The sequence below is a fragment of the Choristoneura fumiferana genome, chromosome Z (assembly GCF_025370935.1).
Source record: "Choristoneura fumiferana chromosome Z, NRCan_CFum_1, whole genome shotgun sequence".
Lineage (NCBI taxonomy): Eukaryota > Metazoa > Arthropoda > Insecta > Lepidoptera > Tortricidae > Choristoneura > Choristoneura fumiferana.
The window spans coordinates 14,376,515-14,390,805 of NC_133472.1; the positions used below are offsets into that span (position 1 = coordinate 14,376,515).

The 14,291-nt window shown below is 35.5% G+C and overlaps 1 protein-coding gene across 4 annotated transcripts in view; it reads left to right on the forward strand.

Moving 5' to 3' along the window:
- Dh44 (corticotropin-releasing diuretic hormone 44) overlaps positions 1–14,291 on the forward strand; it is a 57,623-nt gene that overhangs the window by 25,690 nt on the left and 17,642 nt on the right. For all 4 annotated transcript variants that reach the window (XM_074088495.1, XM_074088498.1, XM_074088512.1 and 1 more), the window contains exon 2: positions 6,599–6,650. In XM_074088495.1, the coding sequence (XP_073944596.1) occupies positions 6,648–6,650 (3 nt within the window). In that variant the 5' untranslated portion in view covers positions 6,599–6,647. The remainder of the gene's footprint in view (positions 1–6,598; positions 6,651–14,291) is intronic.

A 14,291-nucleotide genomic window follows, 5' to 3' on the forward strand; every position in this document is an offset into this window, starting at 1 on the left:
GATCTACCTGAAAAAGGCTTAATTAGATTATGATTATGAGTAACTCTACTTTACATTATTATTATGTTATTGTGAAAATAGTAGCTTTTTCAAAGGACACGATGATCCCTTTCTAATGTTTAGTTCTTACAAAAGTTTTATATACTTAATGTTTAAATTTTGCTGATCCATGCATTTCCGAATCCGTAAACTGTAGGAATGGGAAAGCGTTAATTAATTTATTATCCAACGACAAATTTAACGGCTGATTGAAATCATTTTATGGTATTCATCCGAAAACGCAGCTGACCAAATATTTTCATATTTATCAAATAATTGTAACTGGGTATTTCCATTTTCATTTATGAGGTTAAAGGATTACTTTTGCGTAGTATAGTGTAAAGCAACCCTTTGTACCTGCAGCGTAATGTTCTTATTGATTGTCAAAATAATGAATGATTGATTTGAGAGATCATATCGTAGCAACTTAAATAGGCTCATATTTTTATATCTAAACCAGGGTATATTCTCACTGGTCACTTCTGTGCACAGGACTTGGATTATTAGTCGTTATGATGGCCCACTAAATAGAAATAGCGAAGAACGGGGGATATGTTCGATTTTAATGAAAATTAGCACTTTAGGGTTAAATATTTCGAAAACAGATCACTAAATTGAAAAATCGGCGTGGCTTGTACTATTATGGTTTTAAGATACCTATACAACGATACCCCACACTATAGGGTTAGTCGAGAGAAAAAACACTCCCATTTTACGTCTATGGAAGGTAATCTAAAAAAAATGTATATGATTTTTTTTTCACCGCGTTGTCGGCGTGACTGACATATGTATATTCATGCCAAATTACAGCTTTCTAGTACTAACGGTCTCTGAGCTTAGCCGCGGACAGACAGACAGACAGACAAACGGACAGACAAGGCGAAACTATAAGGGTTCCTAGTTGACTATGCAACCCTAAAAACTGACCTAGTGCGAGTCACAATTAGAGTACAATTGTACATAAAATGAAACCTAAATGTTGGAACGAAATGGAAATGTCTCATAAAACATATGAAAATAACAGTTAACATGAGAATGATATGTACAAAGACGAACTTATCCCTTATACAGTTTAAGGCTTAAACTGTATAATTGTACCCTCCCTTTCTTAAACTGTGTAATTGTAGCTCAAACTGGTAAAAAATATCAGCTGTAGTTTTACAGTAACACAGTTTGATCAAATTTCGAATGGTATTATCGAGCAATGTGATTTCACATACCTATCGGTCTCCTGGCCTCACGTTCTGCTACTTCCGAATGGCTATGCCCGGTTTGTCGATCATTTCGTTTTTCTAATCCCCGCGTTCACAATAAATCTAGTAGGTATCCTGCAAGTGCATATGCTGCAAGTGCATTGCTATGTTATGAAACTGAGCCGACATGGTCGTAGTAAAGTATTTTCACGCTTCGATGATACTCGTATTATGTATATTAACGTCTGATTGAATGAGTGATTGTTTGTGTGTTCGTGATTGGCCTACCTTATTTATAGTAATGTAAATGTAAATTATTAGTTGAGAATATTGATAGAAATTGGATCAGCGGTCGATTAGGGCGGCGTCCGGCGCTGCGTGCTGGACTCGACCGTCACGTACACTTCTAAGAGTATCTTAGTGTAATAGTGTGAGAGCCAGAGACAATTTTGTATTTAACAGAAATAACAATGTACTCGCTAGTAGTAGCTAGTAGATTTTTTATTGATGTTGATAGATGGAGACATAAATATGTGTATTATTAAAAAAACCTACCGCCGACAATTTTGGACACACCAATAATAATATACTGAAATTTAAATACTATGGTAGTATCGAATAATATTTCGCGATTACTTTACTTGTGCTGTGATATCTTGCTTCATGCCTTACATGATTATAATGTCAAAGGTCAAAAAGAAATACCCCATAGGTTTCATTAATTTGGGAGTAACAAAACTTGACAGACAGGCGGACAAAGTGTCGTTCCACCCTTTTGAGACATACGGACAAAAAAACGATTGAAAAAGTCACCTCCAGCGATGTAGGTGCAAGTAATGTCAATTGGTGTCTTAAATCTTGAAATTCCCCAATAAACTATCTAACCATTTACATTTCTGTATTGAAATACACTAGTCTGCTTTGTATTACAATGATAGATTAGTAAAATGTTTAAAATACTTGAATTTACCAATTCTGGCAGCTGAAGTTTGTTTACATTTAGTTAAATATCTATCCAAACCAAGTTTATTTTTTTTCAGTTACTCGAAAAACATTACTGGACTCTCTTACTATAGTAGGTAAATAGACAATACTGTGTACATCAATTGAATCAGGACACGCAATTTACATTTATAATTGTATTATTGTGCTAGCGATAAGATTAAATTCGCGGATTATGAACATTATTTGTGATTAATTCACCGTTCGTCCTAACTTAGGAATTTCAATTATTTCAACTAATGGAATGCTTTGATTTAATTCATCTCGTTGGTCATATTTTTTTAAACAGATAATATTTTACAAATATTTTTATATTTGCTGAACGAACCGAAAGTTTTGAATTGATATAATATAATGTATGAGTGTATGTACATCTTAGGGATTTTAATCCTCATCTATTAATTCAATTTTCACCTCAGCAGAATAAACAGGCAGGTTTTGCTATTAAAAATCATTGAGCAAAATCGCATTTTGCTCACTCCGTAAGACAATAGTACATTGTTGCACCAAGCAGAAAGTTATTTATTATTGCACCGAGTGCCAATTTGGAGCCCGAGCGTCAGCGAGGGCCTTAAAAAGCACGAGGGCAATATAAATTACTTAATGCGAGGTGCATAATATGCTTTTATTTCGACTACATATTACAGAAATAGTAGACGAAACAAAAACTTATGCTAAACAATTAATAGGACAGAAATGTCACTAGCACTCGATGATTCCATTTTTGTAAGTACATTCTCATTCTCAAAAAACGTCAACGGAAAATTCGCAAGATTCCCGCCATTTTTTTATTTTTTATATCTTACTTTTTTCTTGGCAGAGTTAGTAAATATAGATGATATTTTACCTGCGATCTGTCAAATTTCGGATGGACGCCAGGTTGGCCAACCAAACACACAAAGTTTTTTTAAATATACGGCTATTTACTATTTTTGGTAGGATTGGTAGCAACAATTTTTTGTACGCAATCTGTCAAATTTCATAAGACCGTCAGGTTTACCAACCTAACACTAGATATTAATACATTTTTTTTTAGATTCTTTTAAAGCAAAATAATTGTGTTACCTCTTTGGTCGTGCAATTTAAAAAAAATGTAAAACAATGCAATAAACGATTTTCATACATTTTTTCTGCTCTAGAACAGAAAAGTCCCGCTTTGTGCTAAGTATTTAGTGCGGTTATGATGAAATGAAAGCATAGTTGGAAGAAAACTTGCTTTTTAATTATTTTTTAAAATGATAAACAGTGCTGGGTCTACTCACTGAAATCCAAATAATTGAACTGAACTTTACTTTGATCTGTCACTTTCACTTCAACACGAAAAAAGCGAGAGATAGGATCAAATGTGTTGATTACAATCTCAAATTAAAGGTATAGTAAGTATAAGTAATTATATCGATAATAAATTAAATGAGAACAAAATATTTCCAAAATGACAAAAAAATCCGCTCTTTTAATAAAATCAATCGCCCGGGGCCTCGATCTTCTGGGTTGTCCCAAGTGAATTTTAAAATATAAATTATTTTTTTACTATATTTTCGCATCACTACTATAACATACCTACTTTTCACGAATGACAAAGGGCCTCGCAAAGACCTGCCGCCCGGAGCATCGCAATGGGTAAGGTCGCCGCTGTTGTCTGGTATTTTTGGGAACTATTTAGATTAGATGTAATGGCGACAGTACGTATCATATTTTTGAGTAAAGGTTTTAAATGAGATTATTATATTTGTTTCTTAGTAATCGGATAACTTATATTTTTTATATTGTTTGTTTTGTAAATGGGTGGGGTATATGTGGTTTTACTCTAACCTGATGTTCTCGCTGCTGAGGTGAAAAGTTGTATGTGTCATATGAGACCAAAGTTTTATTGCATCTCGTGTGTTTGAATCCCTCACTGCTCTCAGGATTCTAACCTAGAATCCTTCGCTTGCTCGGGATTCAAATTCAACACTCGCAGCAAAAAACAACTTTACTCTCTTGTTGCACAAAATATCTATTGCTTCGTCGTCTCTTGCCATGTTTCCATAAGTATACGCGCATTTTAGTGTTCGGCCGACAGCCACTAGATGCGGTTTTAGGTTTTATTTTAGCTTTTTAAATATAAGTAATTAAAGTTATGTTATAACAGATATTTGCTTAATGATAAGCACTTCGCGGTACAGTCGATAGCAGCGCGCGCTCGACCCTGGCTAGGTGATTGCGAAAAAAATCGAGCCCGTAAAAGTTTGCCTTCCTTTCGGAAGACGGTTACGTGAGTTAGACCATACTTTTAACAGTGTTTCGAAACATTAACATACAATTTAACTTTAACATGAAGCAGACCGATGTTTTTGAACGACTAAACTTTATAACTTTCCTGTAATATTGGCACATGCCATCTACCTGTGAGTCACTAAATTTATTTTTAACTAAATATGGACTTCCGTGTATAGGGATTTTATTTATTTGCTCTGGCGTGCCACCTACAAATCTTGACCAAATCTGAATTAAGTATGTGTTGTGCATAGCTACCTGTCATACAACCTAAACAAGTTTAAATTGGTATACGAGTATGTATAGGGAAGACGTTATCGTTGAAGGAAAATTTAAAAGCCCTTTCCCTTTTTAGGGTTCCATAAATTAGTTGTCTGTCTGTTGAAACACATTTTCTCAGGAACGTGTGGAGGTATCAAGCTTAAATTTTAATCAAATACTCCTGAGTGAAACACTGTTAACACTGAAAATTTCTAGATACTTACAAATTTGTGAGGAGATCTCGATGCTTGACTCCGATTCGCACTTGATCGATTTATTTAATGTCAGGTTTAAAAATTAGAACTGAAAGAAAGTAATATACTTAATATTATAACATATATCATAAAATACCGTTAAAAACAACCTATACTCGTGTTAACAAGATACGTGTGATTTAACAAGTTGTGACTACGATTAAAATTTAAATTAATAAATTACATAAAAGTGGGAGACACAGAGTGGGAGTTGATGGTAATGATGAGTAAACCTTCTCTCGCCTCATAAAGTTAAAATGTCAAAAATTTCACTGGATCTGAATTACTGACTGTGTTATTACTTATACTACTTATAAGTAATTAAGCTATCCATAAAGTACGTCTTACTTATTTTCTTCCTTTTCCCACTTATTACTTAAGAAAATAGTTCGAGTGTCCCAAAATATTTCGTCATCCTCTTCCCTAAATGTGAGACGTCATTTACAATTAAATGGCCCGTAGGTAACGCATGCGCAAGAAAAAGCTTAAATGAACGTAAATTACTCTGATACTCAATCGCAATACTAGTAGGTACCTAGGTGTTATTTTTTAGCTGTGAATCTCAAAAATGAGTCCCACGAGCTTGCACCGTCACACTCGCATACTCGCCCCCGCTTGTCACGTGGACGTGGGAGCTCTGGCCGGTCAATTAGTTGTTGAAGTGTTTCATGAATGGCCTACTTGGCTGAATGATCGAAGCGTCGGCAATCAATTACGCACCTGTAGACGATACATATCCATTGCCTATACCTAATAATCAGGTGTTGGAGATAAATACAAATTAGTGATATTTTATCTAATACCTTCAAACGATCAAATCACTAAAATTTAAATTAGGAATTTCCTTTATAAATCTGGAGCATTTCACAAATAATGCCCAGAGGACGATTTCGTAAATAACACCTACTAGATATACCATTCGCAAATGGAGAAAAACTAAGTTGAATTCGAAATGGGAATGAAGTATGAAAAAATTAACACCCTATTTAATTGTCACAATTAATTAAAAAAATATTTGAGCGGTAGTTTTGCTGAAATACATACAGCTTTACTCCATTTCAGAACGATATAGGTACTTATGTATTTACTCAGGGACGTCATCATGTACTTATTAAATTTCACGATTCACAAGCGTCGCCTGACGTATCACCTTCCTAAAAGTATTCATAGAATCGAAGTTGTAATATAAAATTACTTTCTTTGCACACAGTAAACAATGTATATCATCATCATCATCATCCCAGCCTATATACGTCCCACTGCAGGGTACAGGCCTCCTCTCGGAATGAGAGGGCTTGGGCAGTAGTTCCCACGCGGGCCAAGTGTGGATTGGGAACTTCACACAAACCGTTGAATGGCTTCACGGGTTTGTTGTGCAGATTTCCTCACGATATTTTCCTTCACCGTAAAGCTCGTGGTAAATTTCAAATGTAATTCCGCACATGAATTTCGAAAAACTCAGAGGTGCGAGCCGGGGTTTGAACCCACGATCCTCTGCTTGAGAGACCATAGGTCATATCACTCGGCCACCACGGCTCCAACAATGTATATATTAAAAATAAATTTACTAACATTTTTTTCTTTTGTTTTCAGATAATTTTCTCAATTTCTTCAGTCACATCCATTATATTTAAACTTCAAAATGGTGAGTATTTTAAGTACACTGCGAATGATTAATTTTATTATACCAGTAGAAACTAAAAGTAGATCTAGACCAAAATTATTTATTTACCACCCTACATGTACTCCGTTTAATTTAAGGTTTGAAATTAACGGTCAAATTGTAACACACGTTTCTCGGTATTTCGAACAAAAATGTACTAAAAATACCTACATGTACATTTATTAGCGACATTTATTTTGTTTTTATTATAGAAGTTAACAGAATTTTTAAATAGTTTCGTTGTTTCATTTCAAAACGTGTGCAAATTTTACCATTAAGTTTCAAATGTTTTAATGTTTAATGTTTATTGCGCAAGGTCCGCCCGGATTGCTACCACCATCTTGCTCGCTAATCCTGCCGTGAAGCAGCAGTGCTTGCACTGTTGTGTTTCGGCGTGGAGAGTAAGACAGCCGGTGAAATTACTGGCAATTGAGGTATCCCATCTTAGGCCTCTAGGTTGGCAACGCATCTGCAATCCCCCTGGTGTTGCAGGTGGCTATGGGCGGTGGTGATCTCTTATTATCAGGAGACCCACTGGCACGTTTGCCATCCAGTTGAATAAAAAAAAGTTAAAATAAATGGAATATAGCTAATCTTAGTGAGAGGCCGAAGGCTCGCTGTACTGGCAAAGTAATATTGGCGGGCAGTCGCATGCGTACGATACGAGTACCTATGGCACGGGCAGGGTTGCTCGAAACCTCTCGAAACGTATCCGGTCGCACCTGGAAAGCCAATATTTGCCAATATTTGCCCGTTTCCGATATCCCGTCGATGACACTTGTTGCATTTCAATAACAACGAGTTTTGACGTGCGAGCCTCGAAATGGTTAAGGTAGTTCAGGTCAGGGATTCACATTAAATATGTGGACAGTTTTGATAATATGTGAGATTAAAGTTAGGACTTTAGGCTTTAGCTGGCCAGATAATTCTTTAAATTTCAAAATTAAACTATGAAGTCCAAACTCACTTATTGCAAATCGCGATGGGATTAAATAGGTATTTAATTATACTCCAACACGAAATAAGGTGGTTTGGGTATATTGAGATATTTTTACATATATTTATTTTTTATATTATATTTTTACTCGCTTTTGCCTTCGGGGAGGAGGTTGAATTTAAATCAAACAGGAGCTATTGACTGTGTACACCTGGATGTAAGCTATCACACTGATCATCCATCACAGACTGCTTACAACAATATCCTTGATGTTTAGACGTTCCCGCGCAGATAGAAATAGATAGATCGATAAAATGATTGATGTAGCCCGTACCAATACCGTACTGTTAAAAATGTAAATCACAATTATATAGAAGTACCCGTATTTATGTACTAGCTTTTGCCCGTGACTTAATCTGCGTAGATTTTTATATTTACACAATACTCCATTGGAATGAGGTTAATATCCTGGATGGTCCGTTTCCGTAGGATTTTCGAAAAATCCCTTCAAACTACGACTAAATAATCAATTGAAAAATCTGATCACCAAGGTTCACATAGATTAGTCGAGGCTCGAAAAAAATAAAGTATTAGGCAACGTAGAATAGAATATCTTTATACTTAGTTATCCGGGTTTTATATAAAAACCAAAAAGAGTAGTGAGTTGCGTTTGTCTGTCAGTCTGTCTGCGGCTAAGCTCAGAGACAGTTAAAAGCTGTCACGCCGACAAAGTGGTAAAATAAAAAAAAAGAGGGTACCTCCCATAGACGTAAAGATGGGGTGTTTTTTTTTCTCGACTAACCCTATGGTGTGGGATATCGTAAGATATGTCTTTTAAAACCATTGGGTTTTTGCCAGGACGATTTTTCGATTCCGTGATCTGTTTCCGAAATGTTCAACTTTAAAATGCAAAATGCGGAATATTTTATTCCTGCGAATTTAATATTTATTTTATCTCTAGAAAAAAACATTAACATTGCTTTAAAATAACTTATTTGTTACTATATTTACTTTAAAAAAAAATATGTTCCATTATAAATAAGATAATGCAATGGGGGCTATCGCGTGTTAATTCGCCACTAGAAGCGCTAGTGTAGCGTGAGGTCTCCGAAATGTCAAATCTCATAGTTTATGGGTGAGCTACGCGGGTTTATTTATAATTAGAGTAAATTTGTTAATATTTTGCAATATATGAAATTAATTATAGCAAATATGCGTTCTGGGGCAATGAATGTCTGTGTTTTGAGACAGTTTTGTGTTTCGGAAACCTTTGCCCTCCCTTTTTCCCGAACAAAACGGGGACTATGCAACACTTGCTCGATATTTTTATGGTACTGTTTTAAGGTGTATTAAATATGATTTTAATGTAAACTTTGTTTTCACGCCCGTAATAACAGACCTTGAAAGCCATACTTAAAAACCTCACGCTACAGTGCGCCATCTAGTGAGACAAAAAACGATAGCCCTCATTAAGCAATAATAATAAAAATGTGTAAAGGTAGAAACACACTAATAATACGCGTAGCCATGCTACGCTACCTGACGCGTGTTAGTACAATCAATCCCATACATTTACTATGGCCAGGTGCAGATATAAGATACGCCACGTAATGACACGCCGTTTTCTCATAGGCATCGTTATCTTTATAAATATTAGATTCTAATTTAATTTATAGTAAATAATAATATTAATTAAATAATTATTAATGAATTTGTGACTTTTGCGACTTTTGAGTGTTGAGAATGTAATACTTTTTTTTATGTATATGGACAAGCTTAATGCCCTCAGGAAGCAAAAAAAATAGGTAATAAACACGGTTGTGACAGATGGTGCCTGGGTCGTGAAATTACTGAATGTGGCTGTTTTTCTTCCATAGTTTTGTTCTTTCGTGACATCTACAAAATCAGATTAGCGGAATATCAGTATACCTTAAAAGGTAATTTTAAAAATTATATGCATATGTAACAATATAACTAAGCATAATAACAGATCCACAGAGTAATTCAAATGAAATTTAATGTCACAACATCGTAACATGTATTCAAAAAGTCCACGGCGGTGTCATTTTTTTCATACTATGGTCGCGACAATTTGAAACGTGTTCGATATAACCTAAAAGACAACCATGGTTTTACAAATCTTATGTAATTATCTTAAACTACACCACATTACCTACATAATTATGTTTTAAATAATAATGTGACATTGGTAATTAGGTTCAAAACTCGTTCACGGCGTTGACGCGTTATGGTTGTCCTTTTTGACAAATAAATTAAAAAAAACCGAGATACACACTACATTCAGCCATTTGAAAATCTGACAAGAAGAGAGTGTTGCTGTTTTAAAAAACTTTTAAAAGGCTTGCCAACATCAATGTTACTTTTGTAGCGAGTACCGTAATTTTGTAGTATCGCTCACGGTCGTGACACAAAAACTACTCACAAACTTTATGTTGCTCAAAATTTACAAATAGTCATTATTATTTATATATTTTATTAATTTCATTTTATAGAACAAAGGTTAGTCTTGCATAATTGCTGTAATGTTTTGCAAAATAACATAACATTTCTTCGGAAAAAAACATTTTATTTCAAATTCCGCCAATCTGACACTACACGGTCCGTGACATTTTGGACGTGAAAGTTTTTTTAAAAATATTTTTAATTTTTGTACGTCAAAAATTATATTCAAAAATAATACTAGATGTAATTTGCTAAGGTAATTAATATACAGTTTACTGATTTTCCTAAAAAATATACTCAATTCTTACAACTCACACAAAAAAACGTAAGAATAAGAAATGCCCAATAGCATGAAAAAAATTGTATTAACTACTATTTACATTTTTATTCTTCGACATAACTCCTTATTATACTAACACTGAATACTTATAAAGAGAATTGTACCTACATGTCAGTTATAACACAATTTTCCAAACTTAATGTTTTAATGTTGTAGAATATCATCGTAAGTCACTGAAAAGGTTAAAAGAAATAAATTTATTGGTGACAAAACAATCATAAAATTCTTTAGTATTAGCTTAGTTGATTATGTGGTGGTTTTATACCAAGGCATTTCTTTTTTTTATAAAAAAATATAAATCTTTGATGTTCCGCCCTGTAAAGTTAGCGAAAATTAATTACGATGATATTCCTTGCCTATCCTACTTAATATTATAAATGTGAAAGTTTGTGAAGATTTTTGGATGTTTGAAGGTTTGGATGTTTGGATGTTTGTTACTTCATCACGTCTAAACCACTGAACCGATTTCGATGAAGTTCGGTATAAGTACAGATATTTTGAGTCCCGGGGAATGACATAGGATAGTTTTTATCCCAGAAAATTGCAAAGTTCCCGCGGGATAGCGATAAACGAATACTCGTACTACGCGGACGGAGTCGCGGGTAACGGCTAGTTTATCATAATTGCGTCACTAACTGACGTGATGGAGTGGAGCGAAGGCTAAGTAGGCTAAGTAGTTATTAAAGTTTGTCCTTCAAGTTAAAATGGATGGACGGATTTAGATTAAAGTTATGTAGATAGCTTAGCCCATACATAGTATGTTATTCCAGACGTGGACGTCTACTGCTTATCCCGATATCCCACGGAATCTAAGTCAAATATCAAAGCCTTAACTACTAAGTCAAGAGTCATGAAATTCAGCATGGGTGTTCGTCATAATACAGGTAATGTAATTTTTGGGAGTTCCCGGGTGTATTTAGGAAAATTCCGGAATTTCCGGCGGAGGTTGACAAAAAATAATGGTATTTTTCGTCTATTCGTCTGGGTAAACTCCCACTTCCATCAGCTGAAATGAATATTTAGGTATGTGTCCGACATAACAAAATGAAACAGGACTCGAGTTGGCTATTGAATTAAGAATGCCTTTGAAACTTCTTAAATTATTGCAAATATGTTTTAGCAACTTTGTTTCTTTTATGTTTTCCTGTTTCGCTACTCGAAAGGTGAATTCCATTTACAATTGAATTTTTGTGCTATTCAAAGGTGCTAATGCACACAACGGGACCACCATTTTTAGATTAAGGCTCCGTTTGCAAAAGCTTAATCTCTGAAGTGATAACTTTCTTTAGAGTCAAGTGGCTCTCCTCTACCGACTTTACAGTTGGCTGGAAAAATACGTAAATGTAGTACATATAACGAATTATCGATATTTTTAGGGTTGCGGAGTCAAAATGGCAAAAACGGAACCCTTATAGTTTCGTCAAGGCAGTCTGTCTGTCTGTCCGTGCGTCCGTATGTCACAGGCATTTTACTCGAAAACTACAAGATGTATATCAATGAAATTTGGAGTAGTTTTGTAGTTAAATTACAAAAAAAAAAATATATTTGTGGAGTGCCCATACACGTAACAGAAATTGAAAAAAAAATCATAGTTCGACAGCTCTTATGAAAAGATAGTAAGGTTTCTCAAAAAAATGTTGATTAAGTTAAGATTTCCGGAAATAATCGCTCCCAAAGTTGCAAAAACTGTGTCGTCCCCCCCCTCTATCCTGTAAACCGTTTGTCCAAAAAATATGGGAATGTAACGCTTAATAAATACTTTCAACGAAAATTGGTTTCAACATGATCGGATATACCGTTTTTGAGTTATTGCCGAAAAACAGCGCTTCTCAACAAAAGGACGTAAGTGCCGTGAAGATACGCTCTTTTTCTGGTAATAGATTTTAAGACTGTAGTGTTTTAATGGTGTTATAACGCACATAATATTACTTGATTTTTTTTCGTAATGGCTACTATCTTGGAGGTGTCCGACACGCTCTTGGCCGGTTTTTATATGTTTTTCGCATCTTCGCACGAAACCCTACACAGCGCGTCCTATACGCACTTGGCAGGTTTTTTTAACAAAGGTTAGATTTATGTTCTGGAATAACACTTTTGATATTTTTCATCACACTTGCTCGTAAACAGTGTCGTAACATGCAGGCGACCTTGGTTGCAACCCCCCAAATAAAACCCTCGATCTTAATGTGCTTGTCATGAAACCCGTGGTCGGTAAATGAGTCGTTGCCCGTACTAATTTTCTTGTCATGAAGCCCACGGTCGGTAAATGATTTTGTTACTGCATGGCGTGCAGCAGCGCGCGGAGCTGGCGCTCCCTAGAGCACAGTCAGCGGTATCGGCAATATTTGTAAAAATATTAGTTTTTCTTTTACAAATATACAATTTTACTCGCAAATGTGATGAAAAACATTGTATGTCGCATGGGCGGTACTGGAATTACGAACATCGACTCATTAAAGCCCTCAGTCTTCGACTTCGGGCTTCTAATAGACTCTCGTTCGTAATTCCTTATTTACCGCCCTTAAGGTACAATGTACTATTTCTACTTGAAAAAATGGTTAGTTCTCAAGGGAATAACGTACAATATGAATCCTACGCGTTGAAGCCGCAAGCAATAAAGGAAAATAATGACTACCTGTTAGGGCAATGAGGGGAGACAATATTTCAGTTAGTTTTGAAAAAAGCTTTTGATATGGACGGTCAGTGCCACCAAGCAATCTAAATCTTGATTGTTCAAGCTCTGAAGTAGCTAAACCGCTTAGTACTTTGACACTGTCACTAATTTGAAACAACATTTCAAACTGTTCCTGTACATTTTGCAATTGCGGCAAAGATGGTTAAGTAGTTAGAGATTCAGCTATTCTTGAGCTTGCTTGTACTAAGTACTAGTTTAGTGGAAAAACCGGCGGAACGCAATGTCTGTGGTATGAAAGGAGTAATGGAGCATGCGGCACGTTCCTGTCGCCGAGCCGAACCGCTGTCGTAGTTATTGGCTTGCGCGGCACGAGAGCGACAGGAGACGGCGAGCGACATATAAACAACGGAAGTTTGTCTACTAACAAGAGGGATCCTGTGTAAACAGGGCACTCGTTAGAGAATCGTTCACTCACGACGGAAACCACACGAAGGCCTAATAGCCCTCAGATTTGGCAAATATACATTTCGCGACGATCGCGTTTTCGATTTGTTTTCAAGCCACATTCTAGGTAAAATTTCGTTTGACTTATTTATTACCTACAAACATGTCAGGTAGCTTATGTACTTAGGATTGGGAGCTGGGGGCCTACCATGATCTTTTCATAAACATCCAAACGCAGAGCAGTTCAATTTAGGCACCTAAACTGAATCCTCGAAATTGAAATACCACGACGCACACCACGACGTTTATTTCACAGAGCTGAGTCTCAATGGTTTACAAGTGAATGAAAGACCGATATTGTCTCTGGTCCGAAATTGAAACGCTAAGTTGCGAAAGGGATGCCGCTATATGCAAACCAAATATTGTACGCTAAAACCTCTTTATTTTGGAAAACCATAACTCTATGTCATTCCATGTTCTTAGCAACCGTTGTGTTGATAACAAATAAAATGATTACGCTGTCACTAATCCACGAGTCTCTTTTCTCACTGAAAAATTAGTTTTAACAATGAGGAGTTAAAAAGCACAATGTCGTGAGTACCTATGAAAAGTTATAAAACTTGAATAAAAGTTAAAAAGTTCTTGAAATTTAAAAATATTCCAAGTAAAACACTTAAAATTCCAAAAGAATTGTCAGAATGAGTAACTTATACTGAATCGATAAATTTGACAGTGAAGCGATTCAATTCCCACTCAAGTTAAGCGTCATGGTACGAAAACCGCTTGAAGTGAGTGAATGAAATA